The sequence below is a fragment of the Crinia signifera genome, chromosome 3 (assembly GCF_055691185.1).
Source record: "Crinia signifera chromosome 3, ASM5569118v1, whole genome shotgun sequence".
NCBI classification, from domain to species: domain Eukaryota; kingdom Metazoa; phylum Chordata; class Amphibia; order Anura; family Myobatrachidae; genus Crinia; species Crinia signifera.
Genome location: NC_139219.1, coordinates 31,235,168 through 31,252,158, shown reverse-complemented (window position 1 = coordinate 31,252,158; position 16,991 = coordinate 31,235,168). Strand labels below are relative to the sequence as shown.

The window sequence follows — 16,991 nt, the reverse complement described above, 5'->3', positions numbered from 1 at the left end:
ACTTTTTGGCCGACATGCAGTATTTCATACCCTACCATCCATTAGGGCAGGCATGTCCAAACTCTGGCCCTCCAGCTGTTTTGAAACTACACATCCCAGCATGCCTTGCCATATTTTGGCATTCTCTAATAGCAAAACTGTGGCAAGGCATGATGGGACTTGTAGTTTCACAACAGCTGGAGGGCCATAGTTTGGACATGCCTGCCTTAGTGGGTGGAGTGAGACTATAATAGTGTATGAGAAGTAGACGGGCAGCTACCCAACCCTTGTCACCACCACATTTCCATGGGAACGCCCATGAAACGCTGGGTGTTCCCATGGGCGTGACCATGGCCTGCCAAGCCTTCCTCCCCCCCCCAGTGCTGTATGCGAGCGGCAAGCAAATAATTAATTCTCTCTGCCCGCTCGCACCAAGAGGCTGCGCGTGCGCATTAATGTTGATCATGAAACATCGCTCCCCTGTGCAAACTCCCAGGGGAGCGATTACATCAGAATCACCCCCCTTATCCCTGCAATCCCCTGAGACTCACCTGAGAGAGACTGCATGCATCATCCATTACTGTTGTATGGCCCCCAGTGCTGTTCCCAGCCTGATACAGGGACACCGTCATTCCCTGACATACTGGTCGGACCAGATCCATGTATTTAGAGGAAGGGTTCCCGGCTGCAGCAAAGTGTCTGAACAGACCATGTTTTCTGGCCTTCTGTCTGTGGAAGCATGCAGTATAATTACTGACCTAGCAACATAGATTAACTCCCTGTGCATGATTAAAGACATCCATAAAACATGGCCTGCTGGCAGCACCTGAGCACTGGAGGAGAGAACCATGTGTTTGGAGGGATACATACCACTTAGACGGTGTCTATGTCGACTGCTGACATTTGGGACAAAAAAGGTGAAAAACCCATTTTGACCTTTTAACTGTCAACTTCGCCATTGTCAACCTAAAGCTTGTGTCCACCTTTTTCAGATGTCGACCCGTCCTAAGCCATCAGTGGTCAACCTTAAGTTTTTCGACCCAATTACCCATACCCCCAGGGCCTCCCAAGCGAGTAGCCAAGTAGGTATATACAGTATATAAAAGGCTAACACTGTTCCTAATCTCTAGGGGGGGAATTCAAGTGTCTTGAGCACCTGCAGGCACTAGATGACGCAGCCGCTACAGTTATGCCCTTTGCATTTGCTGTCACACCAGGCCCTAGGTCTGTGATATTACTGAGCTCTGCAGCCAGAGTAAATAGGTGACTCCTCTGTCCCAGCGCCAGGACTGAGCTGTAATAACTGAGCCTGTGCCCCAAAACCAAACAGACAGAGCGCTATCTCCCAGTCCTGCAGATCCAGCAGTCTGGGCATAGAGCCGGCCATATCCTGTATACAGAACAATGCTGATTCCTCACCGGCCAGGGACAGGAGACCATAGGCAGCAGGTAACTTCAGGCTTCCTCTCCTCTATGTCCTTCTGTTATGTATCCCTTTATGGATGTCTTTAATCATGCACAGGGAGTTCATCTATGTTGCTAGGTCGGTAATTATACCAGGGTGGCCTACCTGACCCTCCCCATGAGGGAGAACATGCTCTGTTCCTGGACTTCCCTGGTAATGTATGATTGCCAGCACCTGTGGGGAGCTAGGTAACTGATAAGAAAGGTGTCACTACAGGTGATGGCAATCATACATTACCAGGGAAGTCCAGGAACAGAGCATTTTCTCCCTCATGGGGAGGGTCAGGTAGGCAAGCATGAATTATGCTGCATGCTTCCACAGACAGAAGTCCAGAAAACATGGTCTGTTTGGGCACTTGGCTGCGGCCGGGAACCCTTGCTCTAAATCAGGCATTCCGAACCACGGTCCTCAAGGCACACCAACAGTGCAGGTTTTAGTGATATCCAGGCTTCAGCACAGATGGTTTTATCAGAATCACTCAGGTACTAATTAAGTCACCTGTGCTCAAGCCTGGATATCACTAAAACCTGCACTGTTGGTGTGCCTTGCGGAATGCCTGCTTTAAATACATGGATCTCGTCCGACTAGTATGTCAGGAAATGTCTGTGTCCCTGTATTAGGCTGGGCATTCATAGATGGTGTATGTAGTGTCTCTCAGGTGGATGCAGGTGAGGTGGCCCTTCCTCATCCACAGTCTGTGTACAGGTACTTCGGTGACAGTAGTGCTGGAATGTCATTATTATCCTGCTCCGTCCCTCCCACTCATCACTCTCTGCTCACTTCCTCACCTGAGAGCAGGGAGGGACAGGTACAGGTGAGACTCTGCTGTTCCAAGTCTATGACACAGTGAGGCCACACACACACACACACACAGACACACAGATACAGGATCCTCTGTCACTACTGGGAACAACTGTATTATTAATCACCTTCACTCTGCGTATCAGGTGCTACACACTGAGGCAGAGCAATCTAGATGCAGAGCCAGCGCTGGGCAGACTGAGTGGACGGTAAGTGAGAGAGAATACTGTACGCACAGTGCGCAGAGCAGCGCTAACTCCTGCAGGTGAGCAATTGCTCCTGAGTTTCCACCTCTGCTCTGCAATTGGCAGGCTCCGCAGCACCGTTGTAAATGAGCCCATTGCAGAATTTGGTACTTATGTAATATCTGGGCTCCCGTTTTTCTTATGAGACCGCGTTCCCTCGCCACGCTTCGGGCACGGTGGCGCGCTGCGCTCGCCACACTATTTAAAATCAACTCCATGCGTATTTGGATAGTAGGGGTATGAAAAAATGGGGTGCATTTAACATGGGAGCCCAGATAATACATAAGTATCCAGAATTTATAGCTACGGATGTAGCTGGAGATGGCGACTGGCTGTTACCCCTCCCACTGCGCAGTGTGGCTGGGGGAGACTGAGGGACAGCGAAATGCGCTATTTTTTGCATCCAGATATGGCTGTCGTGGAGATGTGTCATTATGATGGATATTTACATCTTTTGTGTCTGCCTGTTAATATGTTGACTATGTCTATATATGGTCAACATAGACAAAAGGTTGACACAAGCAAAAGTTGACACAGATGTGATAGAATTTTAATTATTTTTGGACTTTTTTCATACGTTAACATCCACGTGGACGGGAACGGTAAAGTGTGCCCGGACAGTCATGCGAGGGGAAGCGGGGCCCTAATTTGGGGTCCATGTGATGAAATCTACAACTTGACATAAAAAAAATTGATGACCATTTCCACCTTGACCGTTTGCTTGAGTTGACATTTTATTTATATTGACCTTGTGCACGTTGACCTTTTTTGATGTCGACTGATTGACCTAGACAGTCGATGCGAGGGGACATGGTTCACTTAAAACTGTGTCCATGTCGACTGTGTCAACATACAGGTAAAAAAAAAAGTTAAAAAACCCATGTCAACCTTTTGACTGTCGACCTAACGCATGTGTCAACCTAGACCCCTGTCGACCATGTCCCTTGTCGACCTAGACCCCTGTCGACCTTCCAGTATGTCGACCCAACGATGTCGTCGTAATGACTATCGACCATCCTATGGTCGATGAACCCATCCACACCCCACCATACACACAGGCCCTCAGTCCTTCCTGGCATGGCAGAGGGGGGATAGGGAGGGGAAGGGTGTCGCATGAAAGCAAAGCTCAGAGGGTTATCCCAAAGTCTCTCTGCTCACAACAACCCCCTGTGCCACTTTGTTGCCATGCAGTCAAATACCAATCCTTAATAAATCTGAAGAAGCAAAAAATAAATGTATCCTGTGTTTGTTACATCGCTGCCGTAACTTGCATTGTAGCTAATTCAGATGGATTGTTGCCATAGGTAATGTGATGCATGTACAGTATTTCCACCTAGCGGACACTGTGAGCTGCGGGAGAGTTACGCCGTCCATGGTCGCCTTGCAGTGGCATCTGGAACCAGCAGACGCCACACTGAGGGCAAAAGATGGGTATGGGCAGTCCAAATTTAGGTCGAAATGCATTGGATTGACCACTGAAGGTCGACAGGGCTAAGGTCGACACCTGAAATAGGTTGACATGACTACGGTCGACAGGGTTGGAAGGTCGACACAAACATTAGGTCAACAATAGGAAGGTCAACAGTCAACATGGGGTTTTTCACTGTTTTTGGCCCGAATGTCGACACAGTCGACATGGACACAGGTTAAAGCAGGGCTGGGCAATTGCGGCCCTCCAGATGTTGATGAACTACACATCCCAGGATGCTTTGCATTAGTTTTGCTATGTGGCCATGCTGAAACTGATGCAAGGCATGCTGGGATGTGTAGTTCATCAACATCTGGAGGGCCGCAATTGCCCAGCCCTGGGTTAAAGTGTACCACGTCCTCTCGCATGGCTCGATATGCTCGGCACACTATTTTATTCTCCCACCACACCCTAGTGGATGGTAGGGCAAGAAATACCTCCTGTCGGCACATGTCGGGTGGAAAAAAGTGAAAAACCCCATGTCGACATTTTGACTGTCGACCTTGTGTCGGCCTTCATGCATGTCGACCTAGTGGGCCACGATACCTTGATGTGCATGGCTCACTATTATATTCTCCCGCCACGCTGTAGGCCATGAAATACCTCCTGCCGGCACATGTCAGTGCAAATAAAATGTGAAAAACTAATGTCAGGCTTTTCTGTCCACTGAGCTGTGCATAACTCCAGCAGGCGTGTGGACAGGCCGTACAGTGTAACCCCAGCACAGTATGCAGCAGGCTGATCCCAGAGCTCAGTGTATTGCACTCCCGCCCCACCCGCAGGAGGAACACACAGCGACTTCTTACACACTAACTTCTTGTCATTCTTGTTTTTCATGTCAAAAGCCCAAAGGAGCAGACATGGGTGACGGGGACACAATGTTGGTGAGTCACCTGTATCTATATTCCGTGGCCTGGGAGAGGGGGGATTAATGTGTAATAGGGGCAGCATGATTACAGGCTGGTGCAGTGTATAATAAATGCTACTGTATATATTGTTTTCATGGTGCAAGTTATGTTTTATATACAACAAACTTGCACAAATAACTAAAAATGTGTATTGACCTTGGTGAATGTAGATGCCACCTCCGCAGCGCTTTGCCTCATTACGCATAGTTGCATATTGTTCAATTCTAGCGTTTTAGGGTCTGATTCAGACGCGCTCGCAGCGGGCCGAATTCATCCCCATTCCCGATGGTCAGGGTTTGAGCATGAGTGAACAGCTTTGGCGAGTTTCACACTCGCGGGCCATTTGCTGAATTGTGGGCGGGAAGGGGGCGGCAGGGGAAAGGGTGTGCCCATAAAAATGCTGGGCGTACCCCTTCAGACTTAAGCGTGGTGATACCTGCTTGGGGTGGACAGTTGACATCACATGATGTCAGGGCAGGCCCCCATTTTCGTCCAACTCCATCCAGAATAAAAGTAAGTATAGACTTTAACCACGAACAAAGAAAAAATCATTCGATGGTGAGCAACATCGAAAGATGATTTGAGTGGATGTTAAGGCAACCTAGTGCACGTCTTTTTGTCAATGTCAATGTAGTGCCTTTTGACATTTTGGTGACTGTAGACCGATCCCGCCAGTGAGTAATGATCGCACCTGTGCTCCTGCCAGGTTATGTGGAAACCTTGAACTGCTGGGGCCCCTGATGGCTGAACGTGAAAACTAGAGGGCCAAACAGACAAAGCCAAACATTAATCCTTGCTGCTCCGGTACCGGATGTCTCTGCCACATTCTATTGATGGATTGCGACAATGAGATGGTGCCGGCTAAAGGCTCAGACTGGGCCTGACAATAGTTCCAGCTTTCCTCCCGAAAACTCGCTGCGATATCAGAAGGCCTGATTCTAGTTCATTCGCTTCCCTGCACATTCACACAGGGGAGCGATGTTTTTGGGCTGCGCATGTGCATGTGGATTGATTATTCGCTGTCCCATTCGCGCAGAGCAGTGGGGGTTGGGGGCATGGGGCTTAGGATGGCAAGCAAAAAAAAAAGGTAGAAGCGGTACTTGTGTAGTTTCACGGCGCCGTGCGTCTGAGTCCCCTTGCGAGGCTCGCTTTGCTCGCCCACACTGCGGGCTCGGTGGCTCGCTACGCTCGCCACGCTTTCTAAAATCAGCTCCATGCCAACATGGATAGTGGGGGTATGAACTATCCATGTTGGCATGGAGTTAAATTAGTTTATTTTATATAGTTGTGGCGAGCGTGGAACCCGGAAGTAGCACGGCGCCGTGAAACTACACAAGTACCGCACTATTGGGCGCTGTAAGGGGATGGTTTGCCAAGCAGCTACTAAAGGGATTGAGTAGATCCCTAATGTGCGGGCGGCATTTAGATGACCCGCAAAGATGCTAATTTTGCAGCTTTGTGAGCAAATCAGAATGACCTCCTATATTCCAAGTTGTAGCTTCCTTAGAAAGCAGACTCCTTAGTACATGATATTAGCTTGTTTGCACATTGGTAAATGATTACGCACCCAACCAAAACCAACAAGTGTCCTGAATGCTGTGTGAGAAGGAGAGATAATTATGGCGGGCAATATTATTAATGGAGTCCGTCTTTTGCATTAGAATAGCCAGGATAAGTCAACTGATGGCAAATGGACAGTTTACCGAACGTCTGTACATTGTGCCTTAAGCCACAATAACGTCGGCATCTGAATCTGTACTGGCACAATTGCATACTTGCCTACTTTTGAAAACTAGTTTCAGGGAGATTATAGTTGGTAGCAGAATTTTGCACAGTACCCCATTCAGGGGGCATGTCACGCCCCACCCAAAGGACGTGTCTAGTTCCATGTATGGAGAGATTGTGGCACCTAGAAGCGTGGGTGTGTACTGCTACATCTGAGAGGAGTCTTTTAAAATAACTTATATCCAAATGTAGATGAGCCCCAAAGCAGTTAGTAAGAGATACTATAATTGAGAAAGTGCTGGGAATGGTGCTGATGATTCAATGTAAATGTATCTATCTGTTATTCCTTATTTCACTACAAATGTAACAGTGATGCTTGCGAGGTGCAATTTAGATGTGTAGGCAGCTCTAAGATATTGTTCTGTTGTGTCCAACATCATCAGCGCGTCCACCTGACCCCACATTCAAATAAGTTGAACTCGATGGACTAACGTCTTTTTTCGACCTTGATTACTATGTTATGTTACTATGTTAGATAATGCCCATGGTGGCCATTAGATCTTCAGAAAGGAAACCTTATTTAAATTAAGCAGAGCTATCTTACCAGGTGGCAGCCCAAGGTCCTACAACAGCGTCTTTCAACTACTGCCCCATGGCACACTAGTGCGCCTTTAACTGCTCTAGAGATGCCCATACTAGTTTACACAACCACCACCAGTTTCCACAGGTGTATTGTTTTCATGTGAAGATCAATGTATTATATTTTTGTTACCTGTGGTGGCCAGTGTGATTGCTTTTTTTCATATGGGGCCAATGGTCTGTTTTGTTTTTTCCTGTGTGGGCCAATATGTTGTTTTCCTGTGAGGGTCTGATGGTGTGTCTTGGCAGGTGTAAAATCTTGTTTGGTGTGCCGCGAGTCGAAAAAGGTTGAAAATCACTGGTTTACATTGTGGCACTACAAAGATCAGCATACCCTGCAGCTGCTGGTCTCATAAATGGCTCACTTAGGATTGCAAATGTATGTCTGTATACTGTACATGTATGTAGCCGAGATCTCTGCATGTCTAATATCCTGTAGGATGTAAATCTCTTGCTGGCCCGTTACAGGATCCGGATCCCCCCCTTCCCTACATGCATGTGCGATTGGGCCGATACATCGATCCGAATGTGCATCATTAGTTATCCTTTATATGATGAAACCTTTGATCCAGCATGAGATCAGGCCGTGTATAAGTGGATCAGAGTGTTCTTCTTCGTATACCTTCATTGTTCTAATGTACATTATGTTATCCCAACAGAAAGAGATAGAACTGGGGGATGCAGAGAAGAATAAGCCGCCCCGAAGGATAATCCACTTTGCAAATGGAGAAACGATGGAGGAGATGAGCAGCGAGGAAGAGGAGGATGAGGAGAAACAGACAGTGGATTTCCGTAATGTAGACACGGTAACTGCATCCAGCTATAAATCTGTACAGGGGACAGAAAAAGGAGCACGTTAAATAATATGTCGTCCATTGTCATGTCGACATTTTATTTGTCAACCTTTTGCATCTGTCGACCTAATCCTCATCGACCATTTGGTGTTGACCTACTGGCTGCTGGCCTAAATACTGTTGATCTTCTACGTCACACCCCCATTTAGTATATGGGACCCACAGTTTGCTGCTCCTAAGGTTACCACATCTCAGGGACTGTCCCTACGTCAAGTGTTCAATCCCCATGAAACCTTTGGCAACATTGACAGAATGTTGACACAAGCAAAAGGTTGGCATGGCAAAAATGCCGACATGAAGTTTTCTCAATGTTGTTTTGTCAATTTGGGGGATTTTTTTCATACTCTATCATCCACGTGGGAACGTTAAAATGACTGGAGCATGCGAGGGTCCGCGCTACACTAATTGAGGGTCCACATGCTCAGGTGTCGACAATGACACCCAGGAAACTGGAAAATTAATTTTGACATTTTAATCAGTCTACATTTTCCATGTCCACCTTTTGCCTGTGCCTCTGTCAATGTCCGGCCCTTTGAGTCACAACTGAGTCACGCTTCAGAAGTCACGGCCGGGCTATGGAAGAGTGCTGCACTGCACGGGTCCATCAATGATTATATAGGCATCTCCTGGGCGGTGGCTAGGGGTGCCACCACCTGTCTGGCATTACTCCGGACAGTCCGGTAATTAACCCCTTGAGTGGTGGGTTTTGCTGGGGCAGGACAAACCTACCAGGGCAGGTTTGACCTGCACCAGCAAAACCCACCACAGGAAGTTATAAGCCCCCCTCCCCTCCCTCACCTCTGCTCCGGTGTTAGTACGCCGGAGCTTCCCTGCCGCCGCTGTCCCCGCTGCATTCGCCGTCCGCCTGTCACATTCAGCAGTGACGTCGGCGGCAGGCTGGGGGATGTTCGTGGCGGCTCGGGAGGACTCGGGTGCCTGAGCGCTCCCGAATCACCCAAGCCGCGCCGACCATACCCGAGTCTGCCGGCCGACGACACTGTAAAATGAGTGACGGCGGCTGGCAGGCGGGTCAGGGGAGCTTTGGCGTGCCGATCGCTGGAGCAAAGGTAATGGGGGGGACTGGGGGGACTCCATGGTTGTAATGGGGGTGGGCTCTAGAGGTGCTGCGTCAGTGGTGCCCACCTGGACACCACTGGCGGGCACCTTTTGTATATTAGTGGTATGCCCGGAAATTTTCCGGGACAGCCCTCTGCGGCAGCGCAGCTGAGCCCGGAAAATTCCCGGGCATACCACTCAAGGGGTTAAGACTGGAATTAGGAGGGGTGGTGTTCCCAGACTATACGATGTGTCCGGAAAAATGCCGCTATTATTGGTATAGTCCGGGAACGCCACCCCTCCGGACTCTGGTCTTAATTACTCGACTGTCCGGAGTAGTCCCGGTTGGGTGGCAGTAACCAGTGGTGCAAGTAGGAAAAAATTCTTAGTGGTCCTATGCGCAAAGATTGGTGGAGACAGGAAGTGAAAAGAGAACATAAAATAATTAGCTGTATAAAGCCTATTGTGACTAGGAAGCACATACACTGGATAAGATGAAGTATTGGTCTTTATTCTGTAGCAGGTAATCAGCACAGGCAAGGATGGTTACAGCATAGCAGCACACAGGTATCACAGCAAAGCACAAACTCCTCAGTAGGTCCCAGTGGTCCCTACCGTAGCCCACACCCCGGCCTATCACCTGGGCAGCTATACCACCATCAGGAACAATGACCCTCTGCCATGGAAACACTTAAATCAGGAGAGCACAGGTGCTGCTAATCAGCCCGATCCTGATCACATCAGTTTTCCTGCTGCTGCTGCTGCTGCACTAAAACCTGGACCGGATCCTCCACATTACCTTCATGTGGACGTATGTGTCCCTGCCACAGTATGTATTATACCAATGAAATTAGGATCACTTGTTTTAAAGTAATAATTGGGGAGATTTTACTGGGGGGGGGGAGGGTGTCTACTGAGGACAATGGCGTCAGATTACTGAAAAAATACTAGCACTCTTTTCGGGGGTTGATCTGCTCCATGTTGATCTACTGCTCGTGTCGATATTTTGTCAATGTTGCTCTTTTCCATGTTGACCCTATTCCCATGTAGACCTTGTGCCTTGCCAGCATTGATGATAGATCTGTTAACTGTTGACCTAGCCACAGGGCCGGCACCACCACTAGGCAGCCCTAGGCATTTGCCAAGGGCGCCGGCACCTGGAGGGCGGCAGTTCGGCCCTCACCCCCAGCATGGAGGGTTAGCGAACTGTGTAAAAAACTTGCGACACCGGCGTCCCTGCAGTGCTGGAGCGGGCAGGGGTGTCCGTGCCGCGGGGGTACCTGCGGCGCTGTCATTGTGTATAAAGCTGGCGGCGGCCGGCGGGGTCCCTGCAGTGAATAGAAAATAACTAGCGCTATGCGCGCGGTGGCGCGGGAAATGCTAGTTATTTTCTATTCACTGCAAGGACCCCGCCGGCCACCGCCAGCTTTATACACAATGACAGCGCCGCAGGTACCCCCGCGGCACGGACACCCCTGCCCGCTCCAGCACTGCAGGGCCGCCGGCGCCGCAAGTTTTTTACACAGGTACCCCACCACCACCGCTCCACCCCCCCCCCCCCCCCCACTCCCGGCACCGGGGCGCCCCACCCCGACTCGCCTGGGGCACTCCGGTGCCTTGCACCGGCCCTGCCTAGCCACTGATGACCCTATAATCCACTCCGCATTCTGGGAGCTTTCTTAGCCTGTGTGACTTGCGTGATCCTGTTACAGACAGTGACGGTTCCACCCTGTCTCTTCTAGACCCAGATGAGCTGGACGACGTATGTGCAGTTCTGGATTCTCCGAGCAGCCACCACCGCATTTTTTAGTAAGTAGAGATTTCTGGAAATAAACCGATGCTTGAATTGAATGAGGGACGATTCTTGTTAATCCTTCCATAATGCCCTGCACCTGACGTATACGGCCTCTGTACCAGGGACGCCACCGTAACAACCTCGTCTCATCTCTTTTCCAGCCTGTGACTTTCTCGGAGGGAAGCTGGCCAATTTGTTTGGTCTGAATGTCCCCAAATATCAGTACGCCATAGACGAATACAACCGGGCACAAGAGGAGGTAAAATGCAAATTATTACTGCAGCCTTCAGCTTTATGGGGAGCAAAATTTGATTACGCACAGCGTGAAAATGATCTGTTCAGTGGGCGAGTTATTGAAGTGTCGGGGGTGTGTTATGGGAGTGTCAGGGGTGTGTTATGGGAGTGTCAGGGGTGTGTTATGGGAGTGTCAGGGGTGTGTTATGGGAGTGTCAGGGGTGTGTAAAGGGAGTGTCAGGGGTGTGTTATGGGAGTGTCAGGGGTGTGTTATGGGAGTGTCGGGGCGTGCTATGGGAGTGTCGGGGGCGTGCTATGGGAGTGTCGGGGGCGTGCTATGGGAGTGTCGGGGGCGTGCTATGGGAGTGTCGGGGACGTGCTATGGGAGTGTCGGGGGCGTGCTATGGGAGTGTCGGGGCGTGCTATGGGAGTGTCGGGGGGTGTTATGGGAGTGTCGGGGGTGTTATGGGTGTGTCGGGGTGTGTTATGGGAGTGTCGGAGGGTTATAGCATTGTCAGGGGTGTGTTATGGGAGTGTTAGGGTGTGTTATAGGCTTCTCGGGGGCATGTCATGGGCCTGGCCCTCCCGACCACCTGGAAAAAATCTTCTACATACAGCCTCGACCCTCTGTCCAGTGTCCTACTCGCTGAGTGAAGTAGACGGGCCCAGCGGGTGATAACTCTATTCACACTACATCTGGCTTACACGCTATGACTGTTGCGGCATACTGGGAGTTGTAGTTGCACAACAATTGCAGATTCCTAAACTCTAAATGTACTTTTCTTACAGGACAGTGATGACGATGATGATGATGATGTCAGAGACTCGGGAGCGGCGGGTGTCCTGAATGAGCAGCAGTTACTCCAGATGCAGAGTTTAGAATACGGAACCATTCGTGTCCAGGACGCACCTCTGGCACCGGGAGACCAATATCAGATAAACTCTGAGACCGGAACACCGGGCACTACACAGAGGGAGGAATAGAATGGACTTTCCTAACTCCCTTTTATTCACAAGCTCAAGACTGTACCCTGGCCCTGGGTGGATTGGCGCGCTGAGCTCACGTAGGAGGGAAGTGGCCTTATAGATGGGATTTATTCTCCAAAACTGGATCTGCTCCTGTGATGCTCCCATTGCTCTAAGCTGAGAGGGTCTTCCAGCTGCGGGACGCACCATAAATACTCTATAATTTATACAAAGCAAAATGCAGCTACAAGGAAGCCTGAGAAGAAACGCCAGGTGCACAGGTACTGTATGCTGTCGCCACCTCCGACCTGACCAGGCGCCATGTTGCATTCCAGCTGTAGAGCCACCAGCAGCACAGGAAAGTAATGCAGAGTTTGCAGGACACATGTTGATTTAAGTTATGTTGTGTGACAAGTTGCAGTGACAGATAACTGTCACTAAATAAACTGTGGACGTTGTCGTTTGATAATGAATGTGTCTGTTGTGTACAGTAATTGTGGGATAAGATTTCCCTTACCAGTGGCATAGCTAGAAATTTTGCACATTCCTGCCAATGGTGCCAGCTCCCTACTCTCCACCACTTGGACTGTAATGGAATTGCTACACCACTGTCCCTTACAATATACTTAAAGGGTTGCCTACTTTCTGACCGCAGGTGCCACCTTGCTGTGAAATGGGTGGGGCAATGGCAGGGCGGAGCTACAAGGGGAACTCAATCTTTGGGGGTGTGGTCAGTGCAATCATGTCATCGTGGCCATTCCCCCACGTGCAATACAGGCATTGCACAGCAGTGGATGGGGCTACATTGATGCAATTTGCCATGGTAGTCGTGGTGGTGGTGGTGAGGGGGTCCGGTCGCGGTAGACTGGCAGAGGCGGGCCCAATTCTGCTGGGCGCGGGACCGCTCAGTGCTTCCCGCCCAGCGCTTTTTGCGTTGTGACCGGCGATGTGTAGCGGGTCACGGCAGCTCTCCCCTCCCTCCCTTACCCGGCACCCAGAAGAGAATGTACAGTGCAGGGAGGAGGTCACTGGTCCAGGCAGCACAGCGCTGTGCTGCCCAGACACAGGTGAGGGGGGGGTCAGTGCGAGCTGGCGGGGGTTCGTTTGGGGTGGCGTGGGGGGTGTTAAGAAGCCCATAGGCTTCTATGGGTTATCGCCAGCTTTTGATGGCAATATTCCCCCCGCTGCGAAAACCCGCCAAGTGGGTTTTCCTGCATATCAAAATGTGGTAAAACACCCGATAACTGGGTTTATACCGCATTTTTCGAGAATCCCACCCACAATCTGTAGGATCCTGTGCACATCTGGTCAGATGGGATAAAAAACACATTTTGGGCCGATTGGGTAAAATCATCCCAAATCGGATAAGTGTATGGGGACCTTTAGGCTGGTAACACCCATTACTCACCAGGTCCAGGCTCTGACATGCTTCGCATTTTGGAGGTTGGTGCATATGTGAAAAGTGGGCAAACCTCTGATTCCGGGAGTATGACCAGCAGTGATGCCGTCCGTCCGCTGTCTCCCACAGAGCAGAGATGCAGCTGTCCTGTTGCCATTTTCATGTTTATCTTCTCTCTCTTATCAATGGTCTAAACCCAGATTCAGGATCTGGCGGCAGCTGCCAAGAGGCCAGTTCCTTTATGAAAGTTTGCGTTGTGTTGAAACGATAATAAGTGCTACAATGAGTCTCTGCTGAGCAAATACATTCAAGTTTAATACAACACAAATTACATTTACACGTGGTAATAACGCCACCTGCAGCGGTGCAAAACATGCACATCTTCCGACGCAAGATTCTGGGAGCGGTAGCATTATTAATGATATCTACTTCTGCAGTACAGAAATAAGGAGATGAGCTGAAAGGGAAGTGGAGGCATTTAGGGGTTCCCTATCAGTGGGGTCTCCTTGCAAAATAATATTTATATTTAGTTGTCCCCTTGGGTCCTTAGTTGGGAGCGTGTAGCTGAAAATGGCTTCCTAGCAACAAGACGCGTTCTGTCACACACCTACGCATTTCAGCAGTCTTGGACAACATCTCTATTTTAATCCCAGGAGGACAGTGACTGAGCTTATGAAATCCAATGCGTCTGTGACAGACAAATTTAGGGTTTTTTTCATTGGGAAGCCATTTTGGTCATTTTAAGTTTCCATAGTAACAAATGATAACACACATAACTCCTAACATTGCAAATATCCAAACTGGGACATGTCTACCTTGCAGAGGATGTGATCACATACAGGGGTACATGCTATGCCAACTCCGTGCTATAGGCTGGCTACCGCTTCACCACCAGGGTAACCACAGCACACACCTTTATAGCGGGCACACACTGGACGACTTTGTGAATGATTTTGACGAATCCGACGGACCAGAACAAAATGTCACTATGCCGCTGCCGATGTGCGCTCCCGTGCTTCATTATCGCCATCCTTTATCGGCCGTGCATGCAGGGGAGATGGAAGATGTTCCTAGTGAAGGCCTGCAGTATGGCCGCTGCTCTGTCACAAAGAAGCAAAGAAAAGCACACTTGGCGCCAGATGTAATAAAATGCATCTTTTGGTAAAATCGTATTAACATTGTAGTAACGTTACTGTCATATTTTGAGGATCTTTCACAGCAACGATGGCACCAAAAGGGTTAAGCAAGACCAGGAAGGGTGGAATTTTGGAGCCTGTACCAAGGAGACCACACAGTACAGAACTTGCCCACTGCACTATTTTGGAGGCTAGTAATATATTCTATTTCGGATACAAACCAAAAACGACAGAGAAGTTCCTGACGGGCCGGAGAGGAAGGTCCTGTCCAGGATCTAGTGATCTGGTATTTAGCCGCACAGCTGATGTGCAGAGACAATTTATTCTTATACTTGGATAGCTGGCAAACTGGGGCACATAGAAGCGCCGTGGAGAGGAGAGGGCACTGTGGCACCAACTACTGACCAAAAACTGGCATTGGTAGGGCATGTCCACCAAATATAGAGAAAGGATCCCACTTGGCCACAATTCCGCCAGCAAAGAGCAGAGGTTGTGGGATACATTTGATGTAGTCTTTCTGGGACGAGGTACCAATAATATACACTTGGTAGGAAATCTGGAGACACTTTTAGGCTGCCCTCTCCTGGATGGGTATCCTATAGGACCACACTGACCTTGGTGTTGGTCCCTATGTGCACAAAAAGGTATCTTTACTGGCTCAAATTCACAGGGTCTTGTACACTTTTATCCAAACATGGGGAGATTACAACTGACCTGATGGTAGGTCCCTATATGTACATCATGGTTTCTTTGAGAAGCTCCAAATCTCTGTGACACACACACACTCTGTTGCAGATAGTACTGACCTGGTAGTAATGCCCTATGTTCACATAGGGGTTTCTTTAATACGTCCCAGCTGGCACAATAAGTTCCCAGAGTCGAGTGGCGTGCTTTCCAAACACTGGATGGTTTATTGCGAATAAAAAATTATTTTCCCAATACAGATAAAATGTTTAAAAAAATGGAAACAGGATGGGGAATAGAGAACTCTGGATAACCACCACAAAACCTTCTCATCCGGATTGAGTAGGAAACAGGTGGGATCGATGGCAAGGGTCTATCCAAGAGTTGTCTGTGTCTCCTTCCATACACACCAACGCGTTTCAAAATTAATCCTTCCTCAGGGTGTGATGACAATGTCCCAATGTGGGGTTTTTATACCCAACCCTTGATACGGGGGTGGGAACAATCCTGCCCCGGTCTAGGGAGAGTACCAAAACCCGGGTTGAACTCTATACATAAAAAAAATATACTAAAATAGTTTTTTGCCAATAAAACAAGTCCAACAATCGCAAATACATCCGGAATTGCATGCATAAATTCATAAAATATACTTAGTCCATGTCAATCCCCTTATTGATATCTCGGAGCCGCTCTGTCAAACGCGGCTTGCGTGTCAAAGAAACTTCCTGTTATGCGTTCCAACAAGCGGAAGTGGCAGAGACGCACTTCCGGAAACGGACCCACGTCGCTGCATCACTTGCTTCTTCCGGCGTCAGAGCGCGACCGGGGACACGTGCAAGGACAAGTACTTATTAAAAATCTGGAACGGACTTTACTTACCTACTTTGCACATGGACTATGTATATTTTATGAATTTATGCATGCAATTCCGGATGTATTTGTGATTGTTGGATTTGTTTTATTGGCAAAAAACTATTTTAGTGTCTTGTAAATGAGATATTTATATTTTTTTATGTATAGAGTTCAACCCGGGTTTTGGTACTCTCCCTAGACCGGGGCAGGATTGTTCCCACCCCCGTATCAAGGGTTGGGTATAAAAACCCCACATTGGGACATTATCATCACACCCTGAGGAAGGATTAATTTTGAAACGCGTTGGTGTGTATGGAAGGAGACACAGACAACTCTTGGATAGACCCTTGCCATCGGTCCCACCTGTTTCCTACTCAATCCGGATGAGAAGGTTTTGTGGTGGTTATCCAGAGTTCTCTGTTCCCCATCCTGTTCCCATTTTTTTAAATATTTTATCTGTATTGGAAAAAAAAAATTTTATTCGCAATAAACCATCCAGTGTTTGGAAAGCATGCCACTCGACTCTGGGAACTTATTGTGCCAGCTGGGACGTATTAAAGAAACCCCTATGTGAACATAGGGCATTACTACCAGGTCAGTACTATCTGCAACAGAGTGTGTGTGTGTGTGTGTCACAGAGATTTGGAGCTTCTCAAAGAAACCATGATGTGCATATAGGGCCCTACCATCAGGTCAGTTGTAATCTCCCCATGTTTGGATAAAAGTGTACAAGACCCTGTGAATTTGAGCCAGTAAAGATACCTTTTTGTGCACATAGGGACCAA

The 16,991-nt window shown here is 48.8% G+C and overlaps 1 protein-coding gene across 2 annotated transcripts; it reads left to right on the top strand.

Moving 5' to 3' along the window:
- The first annotated feature begins 1,110 nt into the window (after nucleotides 1–1,110).
- FAM177B (family with sequence similarity 177 member B) lies at nucleotides 1,111–12,960 on the top strand. 2 transcript variants are annotated; one of them, XM_083174599.1, is made up of 7 exons: nucleotides 2,077–2,258; nucleotides 2,392–2,454; nucleotides 4,804–4,842; nucleotides 7,890–8,036; nucleotides 10,883–10,949; nucleotides 11,097–11,194; nucleotides 11,959–12,960. In XM_083174599.1, the coding sequence occupies exons 1-7, from the start codon at nucleotides 2,175–2,177 to the stop codon at nucleotides 12,151–12,153; spliced, it is 693 nt and encodes a 230-aa protein (XP_083030725.1). In that variant the 5' UTR covers nucleotides 2,077–2,174; the 3' UTR covers nucleotides 12,154–12,960. The 2 variants fall into 2 exon arrangements, with proteins under 2 accessions (XP_083030726.1, XP_083030725.1); XM_083174600.1 differs by lacking the exons at nucleotides 2,077–2,258; nucleotides 2,392–2,454 and adding an exon at nucleotides 1,111–1,428.
- The last annotated feature ends 4,031 nt before the right edge of the window (nucleotides 12,961–16,991 follow it).

Bases quoted from the DNA above. Each gene is read 5' to 3' on its own strand.
- FAM177B (XM_083174599.1), top strand. From the start codon at position 2,175: ATGTCATTATTATCCTGCTCCGTCCCTCCCACTCATCACTCTCTGCTC. The intron at 2,455-4,803 runs GTAAGTGAGAGA...TCATGTCAAAAG, and splicing joins CTGGGCAGACTGAGTGGACG to CCCAAAGGAGCAGACATGGG. The intron at 8,037-10,882 runs GTAACTGCATCC...TGTCTCTTCTAG, and splicing joins ATTTCCGTAATGTAGACACG to ACCCAGATGAGCTGGACGAC.